Source organism: Ptychodera flava, chromosome 13 (assembly GCF_041260155.1).
Source record: "Ptychodera flava strain L36383 chromosome 13, AS_Pfla_20210202, whole genome shotgun sequence".
Taxonomy (NCBI): domain Eukaryota; kingdom Metazoa; phylum Hemichordata; class Enteropneusta; family Ptychoderidae; genus Ptychodera; species Ptychodera flava.
Genome location: NC_091940.1, coordinates 21363885 through 21382368, shown reverse-complemented (window position 1 = coordinate 21382368; position 18484 = coordinate 21363885). Strand labels below are relative to the sequence as shown.

Sequence of the window (18484 nt, the reverse complement as noted above, 5' to 3'; positions counted from 1 at the left end):
GAAATGACTGCAATAGTGTGTCCCTGAGCGGGACAATTTCAATTCTCGTAGTGCCACCATGACCCTAGGTGAGGCACCTGGACGTAGGCAGATCCTAAATTAATCTTACACTGTAGAAACTTTGGTTCAATCGGATTGCACTTTTCGACAATAAACCGTTTTTATGTACAATGCAAAGGTTTATTTTTAAATGATTCAAATTGGCAATAAAGCGCGGAATTCTGTAGATATTGGTAAATATAGTGACCAAAGGAATATACCAAGTATGTACACTATCTCTGATTGGATGATAAACAGCCTTTCGTTCCACGCAAAATATTATCCAATGGCACGATGAGTAACACAAGGACTGGAACTACAAGGCAAGCAGGTCAGAGTACACGGGCAGACGACCGTGAGCGTTGTCGATTTTGGATAATGTTGTACATCGTTGGTGACAGACTCACAAAAAACGGTTGAATTTTCAAGCTAACTGGTGAACATACGCCACTTGGAACATATAGTAGCCATTTTCTTGGTGGAATATCTCGTCCGTAGCAGAAGTTGAAGTATCGGTAGTGGAACTCGCCACGGAGCTCGCGTTAGTGACACGGAATACTAGATGGCCACGAAGTAGGATACACTGTAGCGAATTTGGTTCAATCGGATTACACTTTTCGACAATAAACCGTTTTTTATGTACAATGCAAAGGTTTACTTTAAAATGACTCAACTTGGCATTAAAGCGCAGAATTCTGTAGATATGAGTAAATATAGTGACCAAAGAATATACCAAGTATTTCATTTTTACATAATGTCTACAGAAAACCGAGGAAACAGGTATAAACAAGTAAATCATTTCGAAACTGTACAAAAAACCCCCGACGATGACATATTCACAGCGCGAGATGTAATCTTAAAAACAATATACTGTACGGAACAATTGCACAACGAACTTTAAAGACACACACACGTAGAGCTTCTGGCCGTATAGTCACAAGGGACCACATTTTGCAAACCGCTCAATGAAGGCAGTTTCCAAAGCCATAAAGTCGTTCTTTATAGCATCAGACAAGCGTTGATAGTATTTATCGGCGTCGCCGTCTAAATACAGATCAGTCCCGTTTGCTTTCTTGTCAGCTGGCCAGCCTCGGCAATCAACGAAGACGTTTCATCGCTGCCACTGTCGCCCTATGTTCTCACATTCTTGGTCACTGGGAGTGTGGGATCGACGATGTTGGAAAAATCTATCCCACACTCTCAGAAATCGTCCCACGCTGCAGTATATATTACACGATCTCTGATTGGCTGATAAACAGCCATTCTTTCCACGCAAAATATTATCCAATGGCACGATGAGTAACACAAGGACTGAACTACAAAGCAAGCAGGTCAGAGTACACGGGCAGACGACCGTGAGTGTTGTCGCGATTTTGGATAATGTTGTACATCGTTGCTGACAGACTCACAAAGAACGACCGAATTTTCAAACTAACTGGTGAACATACGCCACATATTTTGTCATTCCGTACAGCGACGGTGAAAATGTGTGAAGGTAAATATTCTTCTTGCCTTTGATACTCTTGTTTCATTCTTTCACAATTTACAACATTCCATGTACTATTCGTTTTTTACTGGGTTGATTGACGTAGAATATTTTTTGAAGTCTTATCCGAACACTAATTCCCAAACCTGGGCAGTTACGCATCATTATCTGCCATAAGTTTGATTTATTTCGATAGAGGGGTATTCCAATTCTGCACGGTTACCATTGATGACGAAATTGTTTTGTGATCCAAATTTCCTGATCCGTTTATGTGAACATTTTTGCACTATTTGGTGTTTGTGATAGACAAGGCTCCCTCGCCACGGTGTTATAGTCCGTCGAGGATGGCAGTTTAAGCAAGAGAACAACATTCCACCGTGATCTGGTGGTTTTCGATTTCCACTCACATCCGACCAGCGAACAGGGGAGAGTCGAAACGTACCACCATCTCGGTGGTAGTGGTTCTCCACCACAGAGCAGCTTCGAGGTTTTAGGGAGCGTTCAGTTATTACGGCCGGGGATGGGCCGGCAAAATCCAGGGGGGGTGGGTCACCTTAAATTTTAAAACCGCAAAGAGAGTGGGGGTCATGTATTTTTCAAACAGCTCAGAGGGGGGTCACTTAATTTTCATAAGTATCCGTCCCGTCAAAAAGCAGCTTCAGTGTTCAGAAATATTCTGAGAGATGGAAATGATTCGCTGCATGATTTCATTCTCTGAAGTCATTTGACTGTAAATCTGAACAAAATATAATTATCTGTCACAATCATCTTGACTAGGGAACTCTGAGGCTTGTCTTATTGTAAATCGAGCTCACTGAAGGCAATGAACAATTCGGAATTATTCCTATTACTTACATGTTAGAGATATAGCAAGTTTTGTCAGGGACATTATTAAACAGTTACCTGTAGACTACTAGGACCATGGAAAGTGAAATTATACTTTTAGGTGAAATTCCAATATCATAATTGTTGTCCACATCTGAACTTTCAAATACACTGTTTGAATCAAGTACATTTGTATCAATTATCAAACACCTATAAAAGCACAAATTAATTTAGTCTAGCGTTGTAAAAAAAATTATTCATAGTTTTCTCATAGACTCCAATGTATAGCGAATCAACATTTTGGTGAAATTCCAAAATCCAATTTCTTGCACAAATATCCATTTGTAACCACACTAGTCTAATCAAGTACATTAATATTAATAATCGACAGTTCATAAATACACAGATTTACCCATTTTTTTGTATTTGAAAAAATCATTCATAGTTTCCTCACAGACTGCCATGTATAGTGGATGGACATTTTCAGTGAAATTCCAAAATCAGATTTCTTGTATGCATAATATGCACCTTTAACTATCATATTCTAATCACGTACAATAATGTTAATTATTCAACGTCTGTCTAAGCACAAATATAGCAAGTTTTTCATTCTCTACAATCTGCTAATAACAGGTATTGTCCAACATCTGCGGGCAGAGCTGCCCAATATATGTTTATATTTCTTCCTTGCCATATGCTGTGGAGGGGACTCGAAAAATTTTGATCATATGGACGGGGGACTTGAAAACATTTTGAGGGTATGAGGAGGGATATGAAAAAATAAGATTTCAATCGCCATTCCTTCGGGCCCCCTCACCTTTATTTGTGAACGCAGTCTAACAACGTTGTCATTCGCCCTATTTTGCAGTGAAAGTATGTCACCCACCTGTGTAGTGAAAATATTGCCATTTTGTACGGATAATACAGTCCGCCATCGTATTCTTCACGCTTTACGCTCTCTTTCACTCAATTCTGCACTGAAAATACCGTACTCGTCCTTTTTGTATTCAGGAATTATATCGCACTTCGTATTCCTTCCAACTGTCATTCAGTTAAGCCTCATCAAAGTTGACGATGACTGCCATCCCCTAAGGGTGGTATGCAAAGTTTGACATAATGAAAGTGACGGCTTCCGGCAGTACCAAATGTTCCACTGTATGGACCATGTAAGAAGCACACAGATACATATGCAAATAAGGACTCAAAGCATGCGATTGAAGGTCAAAGTTGTCACTTCTTTGTCAGCGGCATGATGGCTTCGCTGTCGACAAGAGACGTTGCGACTGATACGGAAGATCCCGCTTTCGATGGCCAGACCAGAGACGGTGGCTGTATTGGATGGTTGGTTGTTCTCGGCTCTCACGTATGCAATCTATTCGTATTTGGTGTTATCCAAGCTATAGGCCCGCTTTTTGTTGTAGTTCAAAGGCATTTCGAAGAGAGCTCGGCCCGTACATCATGGATACTCGCATTTCTCATCTCTGTTCAATTTCTCTTAGGTAAGTTAAGGCGCCTCGTTTTGCCAATATTCTGGTCGCCATTTTAAAAATGTTTCTAAGGTTTACATAGAGTTGGTACAAAAAACTATCTGATGTATCTAAAATAGCTAAAAATATCCTATGTAATGCTCACGCACCAATACAATGGCCAGCCATCAATCGATCCATAAGCTTATCATACAATCACAAAGAATGGGAGCATCCGAGAACTAAAGGTATAGACATTATGCAATGCGGTATCGCCATTAAGCTCTTTGAAATAGACATCAAATCAGGTCCAATAATCGTTATCATTCAAGGTAAACTGTGAAATTTACCAGGTCCAAGGAACATATAGATGATGACAAAGGCAATGGGGCCATCTTGAACCACGAAATAGTGGTGGTACCAGGTGTCCGGAATGGGTAAGCGTACCCTGCCAGCTAGCCGCACCCGTCAAGATTGACCCAAAGCGACAAATTCATTGTTTTTTGGTGAATTCACCAAAATACTTTTGTGAGTCAAAATTTGGTATGCTGTCACTCATCATTTGAGAAACAGACAGGTCATATTTTGATACAACATCTCCGTATCTACCGTAGAACTTCTTAAATGATTTCACTAATCTACTTTCTGAGAATCATTGCCTCAATAACTTTTGAGCTAATAGGCTGTGTCTAACTCGAAAGTCTTCATATGAATGGCATGCTCTACTGTATCTGAGGAGTTGTGAAATATACACAACATAAGCTGGAGATGATGGTATATTGCTCGACAAAAAGGGAAAGTTTATGATTTCAAAATTGAAATCGTCTCTTTTGTCATACAGCTTAGTATATAGTGTATTGTGTCTAATTTCAAACAATACATCTAGGTATGATGCCGAGTCCACACTTTCAGTTGTTTCTTTTATTTCTAAATCATCTGGGTAGATGTGGTGTAGATAATTGGATATACCAGGATTGTTAAACTGATGAGATCATCAATATATCTGTGGGTGTTGTTAAATCGCTTGGCAATCCTTTTACACCCAGATTTCTGAAGTGATTGCACGAACTCTGCTTCATACGAATACAAAAGTAAGTCTGCAAGAAGTGGGGCGCAGTTTGTGCCCATGAAAGTGTGCCCCTCTCCATTATTCCCTGACCGCCTTACCTGGCCCTTTCGTTAAACGGACGTGGTTCGCAAACTTGGAGCACGAATCGTTAAAAGCAGACAATATTCCAAGAACTACATGTATAATGAAAATAATGATTCTAAATTTTGTTTTGCTAATTGAAATGAATATTTCAAGTCAGGATGAGCTCAAAAATCATATTTTATAGGACTTATACAATTTAATACGAATACCGTAAGAATGACCAGGTAAAATAGCATACTTTAACTATCAAAACGTACAATTAATTCTCTCTCTCTCTCTCTCTCTCTCTCTCTCTCTTTCTCTCTCTCTCTCTCTCTCTCTCTCTCTCTCTCTCTCTCTCTCTCTCTCTCTCTCGCTCAGGTCCACTGTCAAATGTATGCGTGAAGAAGATTGGCTTCAGAATGACTGTAATGTTGGGTACAATCATCTCGTCGACTGGTTACTTCTTGAGTGCATTCGCCAATCGAATTGAAATCCTCTATTTCAGTTTGGGTCTTGCAGTTGGTAGGTGTCTTTATGGATAAGGGAGCTTTCGTTTTTTACAGGGAGATGGTGGGTTGAAATCACGGAGGTTGACTTGTACAAACCTTTTTAGGGGGATCACATTTTACAATCAATGATTGGTGGTGTCAAATTTTACGAATGTTTGTATAGAGTTATGGCACAAAACTCAACAGAATTGACAAAAAGAATATAAAACAGAATACGAACATGGTTTTATTCTGTCTGAAAAGGTGATAACAAGCAGAAAAGAGCACTTTTGTTCACAAAAATAAAATTTTTAAGTTGACCAAGAGAAATAAGTGTCGTGCCATGTTCATAATATAACTTTTATAACACTTTGAATACTGGGAAAATAGCTCCAATTTTTGAAAATACTGTGTTGAGAAGATTTCTAACTTTGACTGACTGTCAGGTATTGACTGATGGATGGTAAGCCAGTCTATATTCTGTCAACTCTTCATCCACTAGTCGGAGGACAATGATGTGCCAGTGACTGTATATCAGTGTAAGATGAGATATTGGCACCATGTACATGCTCATAAATTTGATTTAAAAATTTCACCGAAATGTTGATTCACTATACATTATAGTCTCTGAGTATAAACTAACAATTTTTTCCAATACAAAATTAGCCAAAACTGTGCATTTAAAGACGCTTGCTTATTGATATTAATGTACTTGATTAGACTAGGGTGTTAAAAATGCATATGTGTGCAAGAAATTTGATTTTGGAATTTCACCGCGATGGTGATTCACTATACCTCGTAGTCTATGAAGAAACTATGATTTTTTTTACAGTACAAAACTTGATAAATCTGTGCTTTAATAAACGTTTGAGTATATGTGAACAACAAATATGATATTGGAATTTCATCAAAGTGATTATTTGTAAAGGTTAAAAAGTATTCTTTGAAAATAATCACAATCATACCCATCCGGAACCCAATACTGCAAGGTCAAAATTCGCAATACATAAAAGTTCAAAGATCAAATGAGAAATTATATGTCAATTTAGGTAACACCCCCGCCCCCTCTAACGTTTTGGACGTCACTCCATGAAGTACTGAATGTTTAAATATATACTTTTTGTAAAATATGTAAAATCCTCTCTTTTTCCCCCCATATTGACGTAAAGGTGGTATGAGGTCAAAGGTCAAATAGAGTCCAAGTCATACTTTGCGAATCTCGCGAAGTTTCTAGGGATCGAGGAAATATGGAAAGACACCAGACAATTTCTAATTCGCAGGCAAAAATAACCGAAATGTGAAGTGAATGCGAACAACTGGTACGTCATAGGCCTTGCTGGGTTTAGTGTTAGTGTGTACGATTTAAAACTGTACTCGTTCATCTTTCAGTGAAATCTGCACTCGGTCGAAATAGTGTGAGTAGCGAGTGATGCATACTGGAGCGTCCGGCCTTCCTGACAGTAGCGCTCCTAATATGGTGGGCGGCTGCCATGGTACTACGAGGACCAACTCGCACATCCGTGCCAAAAGTTATTTCATGAGTGCCTGCATTGCGTTCTAAATCATACACACAAAAATTTACCCCAGCAAGTGCAATGAATGTACCTGGTGATTTCTCTTTGGAAAGATATTTTGGTCATTTTCACATTTTGGTCATTTTTGCCTGAAAATAGGAGTCGCCTAGCGATTTTTCGCACCAACTTTCCCCATGATTCCTAGCGTATTTGCGAGATTCGCCAAGGGTGTATAGCAACTTTGATCCGCATCAAAGTAATTGGACCTTGTGTCCTCTAATACCGAAACTTAAATATGAAGTAAATCAGCTTTTTAATAATAGATTATGTTTGGTGTCACTGACATGACCTGCTGGTTAATACATGTGATTATGTTCGATCGAAAACGAGATTCAGATTCTTGCATTGGATGTTGTAACGTCATCACATAACTATGATACATTCTTTCTGAACTATTTTCTTTCCTCTAGGGTTCGGTTATGCACTTATCACACCTGCATGCATTGGCATCATTGCATATTTCATACGTAAAAGATTCGCAGTTGCAAATGTGCTTGCTGGATGCGGAGCTGGACTGGCTGTGTTCATCTTCCCTCCGTTGTTACAAATACTGATCGACAACTACGGCTGGAGAGGATCTGTCATTGTGTTCTCCGCCTTGAATGCCCAGATGGGAATATCTGCCGCCTTGTTCAGAGCTCCAGAAGAGGAAAATAGCAAGAGTGATGAACCAGAACAGACACCTGGTGAAGCAAAAAGCCTTAAATTACTCTTGTCATGCACCGCAGACACCTGTGATTTTGGAATATTTAAAATGTACCCTACCTTCGTCCTGTTTACTGTTGCCAGCACCATATCAATTGGAATAGGTTATTATGGACTACCGGCACATCTTGTGGCACGTGCAGAGAATAAAAAGTTTGGTAGCGGTGCAGATATTGCCCTTATTGTTTCAGTGATGGGTTTGGCGGGAATAATCGGAAGACTTGTGATTCCACTGATTTTACATTTCACACAAAAGTGCATGTCAACGGTTAAAGTGTACGCGCTCACCTTGTGTTTTGCCGGGTTGTGTAACCTTGCAAGTCCCTTGGCGAAGAATTACGTCTCCTACATGATCTACGCATCCGTTCTGGGAATTCCTGTCGGCACATTTTTCGGACTGATACCACAAGTAATCCGAGATATCGTCGGTTCTGACTTCTTAACAGCAGGTGCTGGCATAACAACATTTTTCGTCGCCATCGGATCACTGATTGGACCGCCATGTGGAGGTAAGTATCAGAATAACAATAGTTTGTCTCATATTGTGTATTTGATAAACCCTGTTAGTGTCTACTCCGGTACATGGTGTATCACTTTAAAGAAAAACAAAAAAATGTACGATCTATTTTTAATACAATCATATTTATTATTATTATTTTACATTGAACGCGCATGTAAACGATGTAAACGTAAAATTTAACAGAAAGACTTTTATGTGACTTCAATTTTACCTGATTTACACACTTTGAAGAGAAACAACCCAAAGCTATTCAAACCGAGTCAAAACTGAGTTTAATGACAATCTATTTTACATTCAATATTAATATTCTTAATAACTCGAGAAAAAAAATTTCGATGGTCTAACGAGTCATTCCTAACACGAGGTACGAGTCCGAACGTTTTTTCAGTCGAACATATTGCCCGTATTTTAGAAAGGACGTAAGATACGTCGCCGTACATCATTGGAACACGCGTCTGTATGTCATTAATTTCGTTGTGTTGGAAGTGCTTTACACCTATCTGCTCTTGGGCTTGTACTTTTTAATAAATAGTATTGGAGAGTATTTCACCCACTACCGAAATTGAAGTCTGACTAACGTGAGGGTTTCACAAAAAATAGTAACAATGTCCGTCCAGTGTTTCATTTTTGTCCTCCTTGATAACGCGGATTTGAACGCCGATTTCAATACTTGGAAAATGAGTCAACTGAATTTCTGAAATCAATGCGCACGTGAGACTTGCCGATTTTCCATAAGTTGCCGTGGACGTGCGGCATGCCACTCGCGATCACGACTTACACCTTGAAATGATAACGTACCGATGGCGTATTGATATCAGGACAAATGTAGTTCAGGTTTTAAGCAACGCGATGTCGCTAGAGTAAACTTAATTTATTTGACAAAGAATCGTCAATTCTTGCATTAAAATAAATGATTAACGTTCTTTTCAGCAGTGAAAATAAAACTGACGTGACGATCACGGCACTGTCTGTTACTTGCTGGGATGAATGAAGAAGAGAATAGAAAGATAGGTAACTGACTTTAATAGCAAAATCCTTTTCCTTGTTTGCGTCCTTTAGGTTACATATATGACGTCACTACCGACTACAACAACTCGTTTTATTTCTACGGAAGTCTCCTCACTGTTGGATGGGTTGTTGATAATCGTATTTGAGCATTACACAACAAGACGCCAACGAAAAGCTGAGAGCACTACAAGACTGACCTTGGGTAACCTTGACCTGGACAAAGTAAGTGTCGCCGAGGTGGCAACACAAACTGACGTAAATTCTTAATTGCTCTGTGCTGTATGCTATTGACCGCAATTTTATTGCTGCACTCTCTAGAACATTCTTCAAATTCCAGATGTTCTTATAAGTTGGTTTCTTTTCCTATACATTGTGTTTTATTCAGTCTGTACAAACAAATTATGTATGCAGAATTTCAACCGAACCTTCTACATGGCAAGGAAAATGGGCAACTTTAATTAATTTCACCAGTGCAAAAGTCAGTTATTGTTACTCTGATTGCCATTAGAATGTTAATTAGGGGCCCAAACCTACCGGCTTGGGCCCCTATTGGTTTTACTGGAGTTCAATATTCTTCTTTTTCAATGTTCAAAATCCTTCTTTGGGTAAAAAATACAAAATACTTTCCAAGGCTCAAATTTTGCACATAATATCATCAGTGCTAGAACTTGAAACCATGTTAATCGCTTCGGCCCCGCCAATGCTGCTTGCAGCTTTAATTTTATACTTATTCAGTGTGTGTAAAGTCGATAATACACGTGTTTGAATAACGTTTATGCATTACAGCGACGGCTTCCAGTAAACATCTCTCATTCAGCTCAATTAATTATGGCCAAACGGTATATGGCTCCGTAATAGGTTCAGGAACATTTGAAATGAACAAACAGTTCTTTGCGTAGGGAACTTACAGTTTTTACACCAGGCAAAACCCAGGGGTTATCTGAAAAGTGCCAGCGTAAGTAAAACTTCTATACATTGTACAGATGAGCCTTTAACGTAGCTTTAAACGGAAATGACAGGTTGCATGTTTTGGCTGAAGATAGGCATACTAACAACTGTACCATCGCTGTACTCTTCTAATGTGCACCTGTTCTTCAAGAAATATATTTACAAAACTTTCATTTGGAAATAAAAACGGGGAAATTACTAGAAAGTATCTGTGGCTCGCTTTTATATTATCTATTATTAGCTTTATATAAATGTGATGAATTGATGAAATAAGTATGTTTTTCTGTTGCAACCTTCTTTAAATGAATATTAAATGAAGAATTATATTGTAATATATCACCGTGCAGCGGCCAGAGTGATCCCTTCTCTGATTTAATAGTAGGAAACTTTATTACTTTTGAATGACTGCAATAGTGTCCCAGAGCGGGATAAGTTCAATTCTCGTTGTTCCACCATGACTCTGTATCACCCCTATTTGTAACAATCAACCCTATTTGTAACAAAACTTAATTTTCAAAAAACCTTTGCCGTATTTGTTGAAATATTAATAAAATATGCATATTTGTATGTTTTGGGGCAATCTCTTATTTTTTCCTTGTCAAAACTCATTTTTACTAAACTGCTTTTGTTACAAATAGGGTTGATTGTTACAAATAGGGTGACATGTCAACCTATTTGTAACAATCAACCCTATTTGTAACAAAACCTAATTTTCAAAAAAACTTGGCCGTATTTGATGAAATCTTGATGAAATATACATATTTATATGTTTGGCGGCAATTTTTTTTTCCTTGTTGAAACTCATATTTTTCCAAAAATGCTCGTTAGATTAAATTTCGTTGTGCAGGTTCCTAGAGATAAGAGGCCTTCTCGTAAGATACAATCAAGTCGTGGAGATACATGCAAAAAGTTTTTTTCGGGGCAATTTTCACCAATTTCTGTCAAAAATGTTAAGGAATCTTGTTTTCTGACCGAAATCTACTTAACCTATATGGGGTAAACTTTTGTTACAAATTGGGTTGATTGTTACAAATAGGGGTGACGTGTCAACCCTATTTGTAACAATCAACCCAATTTGTAACAATCAACCCTATTTGTAATAAAATTTAACCAATTTGTAACAAAACCTAATTTTCAAAAAAACTTGGACGTATTTGATGAAATCTTGGTGAAATATACATATAAGTATATTTGGGGACGATTTTCTTTGTTTTCCTTGTCGAAACTCGTTTTTCCGAAAATGCTCGTGAGATTAAATTGCGCTGTGCAGGTTCTTAGAGATAAGAGACCTTCTCGTAAGATATAACCCAGTCGTGCAGATACATGCCAAAAGTTTGTTTTGGGGCAATTTTTACCAATTTCGGTCAAAAATGTTGAGAAATCTTGATTTCTGACCGAAGTCTTACTACACCTATATGGAGTTAACTTTTGTTACAAATTTGGTTGGTTGTTACAAATAGGGGTGACGTGTCAACCCTATTTGTAACAATCAACCCTATTTGTAACAATCAACCCTATTTGTAACAATCAAGCCTATTTGTAACAAAACCTATTTTTCAAAAAAACTTGAATTTCAACAAGGAAAACAAAGAAAATTGCCCCTAAACATACTAATATGTATATTTCATCAAGATTTCATCAAATACGGCCACGTTTTTTTGAAAATTAGGTTTTGTTACAAATTGGTTAAATTTTGTTACAAATAGGGTTGATTGTTACAAATAGGGTTGATTGTTACAAATAAGGTTGACATGTCACCCCTATTTGTAACAATCAACCCAATTTGTAACAAAAGCAGTTTCGTAAAAATGAGTTTTGACAACGAAAAACAAAAGAAAATTGCCCAAAAACATACAAATATGCATATTTTTTTAATATTTCAACAAATACGGCAAAGTTTTTTTGAAAATTAAGTTTTGTTACAAATAGGGTTGATTGTTACAAATAGGGATGTTACAGACCCTAGGTGAGGCACCTGGACGTAGGCGGATCCTAAATTAATCTTATATTGTAGCAACTTTGGTTCAATCGGATTACACTTTTCGACAATAAACTGTTTTTATGTACAATGCAAAGGTTTATTTTTAAATGATTCAAATTGGCAATAAAGCGCGGAATTCTGTAGATATTGGTAAATATAGTGACCAAAGGAATATACCAAGTATGTACACTATCTCTGATTGGATGATAAACAGCCTTTCGTTCCACGCAAAATATTATCCAATGGCACGATGAGTAACACAAGGACTGGAACTACAAGGCAAGCAGGTCAGAGTACACGGGCAGACGACCGTGAGCGTTGTCGATTTTGGATAATGTTGTACATCGTTGCTGACAGACTCACAAAAAACGGTTGTATTTTCAAACTTACTGGTGAACATACGCCACTTGGAACATATAGTAGCCATTTTCTTGGTGGAATATCTCGTCCGTAGCAGAAGTTGAAGTATCGGTAGTGGAACTCGCCACGGAGCTCGCGTTAGTGACACGGAATACTAGATGGCCACGAAGTAGGATACACTGTAGCGAATTTGGTTCAATCGGATTGCACTTTTCGACAATAAACCGTATTTTATGTACAATGCAAAGGTTTACTTTTAAATGACTAAAATTGGCAATAAAGCGCAGAATTCTGTAGATATGGGTAAATATAGTGACAAAAGAATATACCAAGTATTTCATTTTTACATAATGTCTACAGAAAACCGAGGAAACAGGCAGAAACAAGTAAATCATTTCGAAACTGTACAAAAACACCCGACGATGACATATCACAGCACGAGATGTAATCTTGAAAAGAATATACTGTACGGAACAATTGCACAACGAACTTCAAAGACACACACACGTAGAGTTTCTGGCCGTATAGTCACTAAGGACCACATTTTGCAAACCGATCAATGAAGGCAGTTTCCAAAGCCATAAAGTCGTTCTTTATAGCATCAGACAAGCGTTGATAGTATTTGTCGGCGTCGCCGTCTAAATACAGATCAGTCCCGTTTGCTTTCTTGTCAGCTGGCCAGCCTCGGCAATCAACGAAGACGTTTCATCGCTGCCACTGTCGTCTTATGTTCTCACATTCTTGGTCACTGGGAGTGTGGGATCGACGATGTTGGAAAAATCTATCCCACACTCTCAGAAATCGTCCAGACTCTGTAGTATATATTAGCGAGCGGCAGACACACCCATTTTTCACATTTAGTGTACCCACCTTACATACGGCGCAATCATACATCATTTTAAAGCTTATTATCTCTACTTCAAGAAAAATGACGATGTGGAGCTGCCAAGTAGGGCCGTAACCCCCTAATTTGCATAATTATCACCGGTACCCAATTTGCATAAATCCCATATAAAATTAAAAATTTCTTTGTTAACTACTGTAAACATACTTCAAAAATATCTAGTGATATATCAAATGAAAGGTATTTGCATGGAGAACACGAAATTGATATACATACAGATGTTAAAAGTGATTTTACTGAAACAGTTACATATTTATATTGAAAAAGAATATTTCCACTTTTGAATAGCGGTACTTTAAAATTTTAACAAATGCAGCCACATCATACAGTCACATCATATGCCATTTGAAAGCTTGTTACCTCTACTTTAAGAAAATCGATGATGTGGACCTATCAAATTAGACCGTAGCCCCCTATTTTGCATAATTCGCACTGTACCCAAATTGCATAAAATTTATATAAATTTCATTAAACTACTCTAAATACATTTTTTATCTTTTTAAACTATTGGGTGATATATCAAATGAAAGGCATTTGCATGTAAAACACAAATTTGATGTCCAAAGACATATTCAAAGTGAGCTTATTGAAATATGTTCATATTTATATTGAAAAAAAATATTTTTCCCTATTGAATAGCAGTTTTTCAAAAATTTTAACACGTACAGCCACATCATACAGTCACATCATACGTCATTTGAAAGCTTGTGATCTGTACTTCAAGAAAATTGACAATGAGGAGTAGCAAAATTGGGCCGTAACCCCCTACTTTGCATAATTCACACTGGTACCCAATTTGCATAAATCAAATATAAAATTACAAAATCAATGCTTAACTACCCTGAACATATTCGTAAACTGTTGCATGATACATCAAATGAGAGGTATTTGCATGTAAAATAGAACTATGAACTCAAAACGTGCATTGAAAATGTTGTTATTGAATATTTAAATCGTGAATATCTTGACTTATTTTCAATATTCATTAAAGTTGTGCACAAAATGCAAATATTGCCCACTTTATGGAGAAGAAATATCTGAACTTTGTTTTGCAATTGATATTTGTTTTTTGAGGATACGCATAGTTTGACCTTTCCGCGTCAAATTCCAATTTAATTGACAAAAAGGAACATAATAGCTGTGTGTTGGATAACCCTTGTGCATTATTAATGTCTTTTTAGTTTGAATTTCTCTAGAAATCTTGTTCTGATTGATAATAAGTTGTTACCGCATTTGTGTAACATCGACCGTTTCAGTTCAAATATTTTTTTATGTTGATGGAAGGCACTATATTTCATCTCATCGCATTAATTGCTGTCTAGAATGTACATGTATATATCCAAATTGATTTCGATTAAGATAAACACATTGCTTGGGTTAGTACTTCATGGTGAATACTTTGAATAACTTACTTCTCTTTGTTTTAAAAAAGACGTAACTATGGCAGAAAAAGTCAGCCCACTGAAGCTTTCAAAGAGAAAACGACTTTCTCTAAAGTTTGGCAAATGCTATATTTGTCAAGAAAATATTAAAAGTTAGAAACTGTCAAAAGCGACAGATTCTGGACGAAGTTCTGTGTTGTCCGCATCATTGGCGAGGGCTGATGATCTGCATCGAAGGTTGACAGATGAGTTTGACAGTTTAGAAGATGAGCCACAAATAACGTATCACAGAAGCTGCTTTCAGAGATATACAAGTAAATCGAATTTGGCCCATATTAGAGATGTACGGTGCTTTTCGAAAGACAACGCGGAGCAGGCCATGCCACATTCCAGTACTACCGTAACTACAAGGGCAAGTGTGCCAGCCACAGATTGGTCATGCTGCATCATTTGTTGGAAAAAAAAAACACAAGCAGGATAAAAAACTCTGTAAAATAGAAACATTTACAAGAGTCGCCAATCTAAGGGATTCGGCAGAATTAAGAAAAGATGAAAGTATGCTGAGGAGAATATTAGATGAAGACCTCATAGCCAAGGATGCGGTTTATCACAGAGACTGTCTTTCGACATACTTAAGTAAATCAAATCTTCGGGCAATGAGGCAATCCTCCACCTCGGCTGCAACAGCAGAGTCCTGTCATGATAATGCATTTCATCGTTTGATTGAGAAGATAAATGACGATCTTATGCACAATAAGCGAGCACTCTTACTTTCAACATTGCTACTGCAATACAAAACACTACTTCCTCCAGATGTAGATTCCGAAAGCTACACCAGCAATAAATTAAAAGCACGGCTGGAGAAATACTATGGTTCTGCTATTTCATTTCATGCACAACATGGACAAGGTAAATCTACTTTTGTTATCTGCAGTACAATTATATTGGCATATGCTATGCACGCTGCAAATGAACTTAAACAAGAACTACATTCATCAGCACAGATGGTGGATATTTTGAAAGTCGGTGATGAGACTCAAACTGCAGAAATGGTGTTGTACAATGCTGCTACGATTCTTCGTGGCGAAATAGCTAAAATGAAACTCTCTGATGATTATCCAAATCCAGAAGAAATCAGTTTAGAAATTTCCGATTCACTTGTACCCAGGTTACTACAACAGCTACTCCTTTGGTTGATTGATACCAAAGCTTATAATACCGGTAACAACGAGTACACTCCCGAAGTAGACATACACAGACGATGTCTTGCAATTGCTGAGAGTATAATATTCAACAGTTCCAAAATGATCACCCCGCTCCACATGGGTCTTGCTGCCCAGTTGCACCATGAGTTTGGATCGCGTCACTTATTGATACTCTGCATCAACATGGTTTTTGCATTGGGTATGATGAACTTAGACGTTTTCTAACTGCTACTGCTAAAGCTGAAATAAGCAGACTACAAGGAGGAGATGTATTCATTCCAAATGGTATCGTACCACGTGCTGAGAACGGGAGACTAATTCAAGAAGGAGATGATAATGCAGACATTAACGCAGAAACAATTGATGGGAAGAATACCTTCCATTCAATGGCTAGAGTGGTGTTCCAGGAACAGCCCATTGGTTTACAGACATCAACACAACGCATGTCAGTAAAGCGTGGAGCAGAAAAGTCGCTTACTTTTCAAGGATTATCTGAGTCACTCATGCAATGCATACCATTTGAAAAACCACAGAAACGCCCAGAACCAACACGCCAAAATGATGTACTCCAGACAAACTCGTGCTTGTTAGATGAAAGCTGTGCGAGATATTTCATGGTGCCTTTTGCGACTACTTCCTCGTGATATACTACCAATACCAATTGATATTGATATCGTGCACATTCAGGTGGTTCCATTTTGGATTGGGTTCAATCACAAACTGGCCAATAAGAAGAACACTTATACAGCAGTTTCATATGCACCGATCATTGATGCTAAACCTTCTGATATGACTACAGTCTATACCACCATGGTGAAATGTAAGAAAATGTCCACTGCTTTAGGCCAACGCAATTCTGTACAAATCATGGATCAACAGCTGTATGCAATAGCACAACAAGTTAAATGGTCTCATCCAGGTGAACTTGATGACACTGTGCTTCGTCTGGGAGGCTTTCACAGCCTTTGTTGCTTCATTTCGTGTATTGGCAAATTCTGGGGAGAAGCAGGGTTGCTAGATCTACTTGTTGATTCTGATGTTTATGCAGCAGCCACAGCAGAACAAATGCTTGCTGGAAAGCAGTTCAACCGTGCTGTCCGTGGTTTAACCCTAGTCTTTGAAGCACAGACAGCTGTGAAGTTATCCTCATTTATTAAATGGTGTGATCGTGATGGAAGTGATCACATCATTCCTACCACTGTTTGGTAGTTGCTGGCTGATGCACAGAAAGCAATGCAATATAAACAAGGTGAAGCCTTACAACAAACCCTTTAGAATGTGGATCGTGCAATTACAGACAATATACTACCATTATTACAAGATTTCAACGCATGGGGACATTCTGAATCTCCTATATTCAAATTTTGGGATCACTTTCTGCAGGCCGTGCAAATACTCCTGTTAAATGTCCGTGCAGAGCGAGAAGGAGATTGGAAACTTCACCTACATACACAGCGATCCATGCTCCCATACTTCTTTGCAGGAAATAAAGTAAACTATTCCAGATGGACACCCATCTACATCAGTGATATGCTAAACCTCCCACATGATGTTCAAAGTGCCTTTGAATCAGGTCAGTTTGCTGTACGTCAATCCCTGGATCCTTTAATGGGATTTGGAGCGATATGGGAGTAGAAAAGACTGTAATCAAAGACACCAAAGGTAGCAGTGGCATTGTTGGGCTAACAAGAAAGAAGCCAGCACTAATCAGATGGACACTTACTAGACATGTGATGAGCAAATATGCCAAAGCCTTGGCTGAAAGAAGTGGGCTTTCAAGTATTTCGGAAGATAAATTACACAAACAGGAGTTTGCATCTGTGTTGCAAAGGGATGAAGAGCATGTGAGAACCCTCACCAGTCATGTCATCAATAACATGACGAATCCATTTGATACTGAAACACACCCACAAGTGCTTATCAACATATCTACAGGATTACATGCAGAACCTGAAATACAAGAGTCCCTTCTGAAAGTAACCAGTATTGGTGAAGAACAGATAGATAACTTTGTAAAGGCTACCCTACAATGTGGTGGAACCCGCAGCGTTTTAGTCCAATCAAGAAATCTGGTGTAAAAACCTTTGGTGACATGGCAAAGAAGACAAAACCAAGTCCAGCAAGGCTGGGACAATAACAGTTGCAGTAAGTCCGGAAATGGTGTTCCACAGAGCCCTATCATTAGCAAGCTAAAGAGATAATGTGTCGATGGCCACAATTCTCAGTCATCCAATAGGACCAGTGCCAGCATCACTTTTCCATGTGGATATATGGCACAATGAGGAAAACAAATAAAGCGGAATTAGCACACCAACTTGAAGCTCAAGTTGAAGTGATCAGCAATCTACCTGAAAGTAACAAAAGCCAAACCATATACATACGAGATGCCATGGCTGTAATTCAAATGATGGCAGGCGACAAATTCCATACATTTGATGATTTGGCTGCTGCATACCTA

General features: G+C 38.2%; 1 protein-coding gene across 1 annotated transcript; it reads left to right on the top strand.

Moving 5' to 3' along the window:
• The first annotated feature begins 5327 nt into the window (after positions 1-5327).
• LOC139147802 (monocarboxylate transporter 12-like) lies at positions 5328-10347 on the top strand. The gene is made up of 3 exons (XM_070719007.1): positions 5328-5473; positions 7424-8227; positions 9298-10347. Exons 1-3 carry the CDS (start codon positions 5371-5373, stop codon positions 9390-9392), a joined length of 1002 nt encoding a protein of 333 aa, XP_070575108.1. The 5' UTR covers positions 5328-5370; the 3' UTR covers positions 9393-10347.
• Positions 10348-18484: the final 8137 nt, after the last annotated feature.

Bases quoted from the DNA above. Each gene is read 5' to 3' on its own strand.
- LOC139147802 (XM_070719007.1), top strand. From the start codon at position 5,371: ATGACTGTAATGTTGGGTACAATCATCTCGTCGACTGGTTACTTCTTG. The intron at 5,474-7,423 runs GTAGGTGTCTTT...TCTTTCCTCTAG, and splicing joins CAGTTTGGGTCTTGCAGTTG to GGTTCGGTTATGCACTTATC. The intron at 8,228-9,297 runs GTAAGTATCAGA...TGCGTCCTTTAG, and splicing joins GATTGGACCGCCATGTGGAG to GTTACATATATGACGTCACT.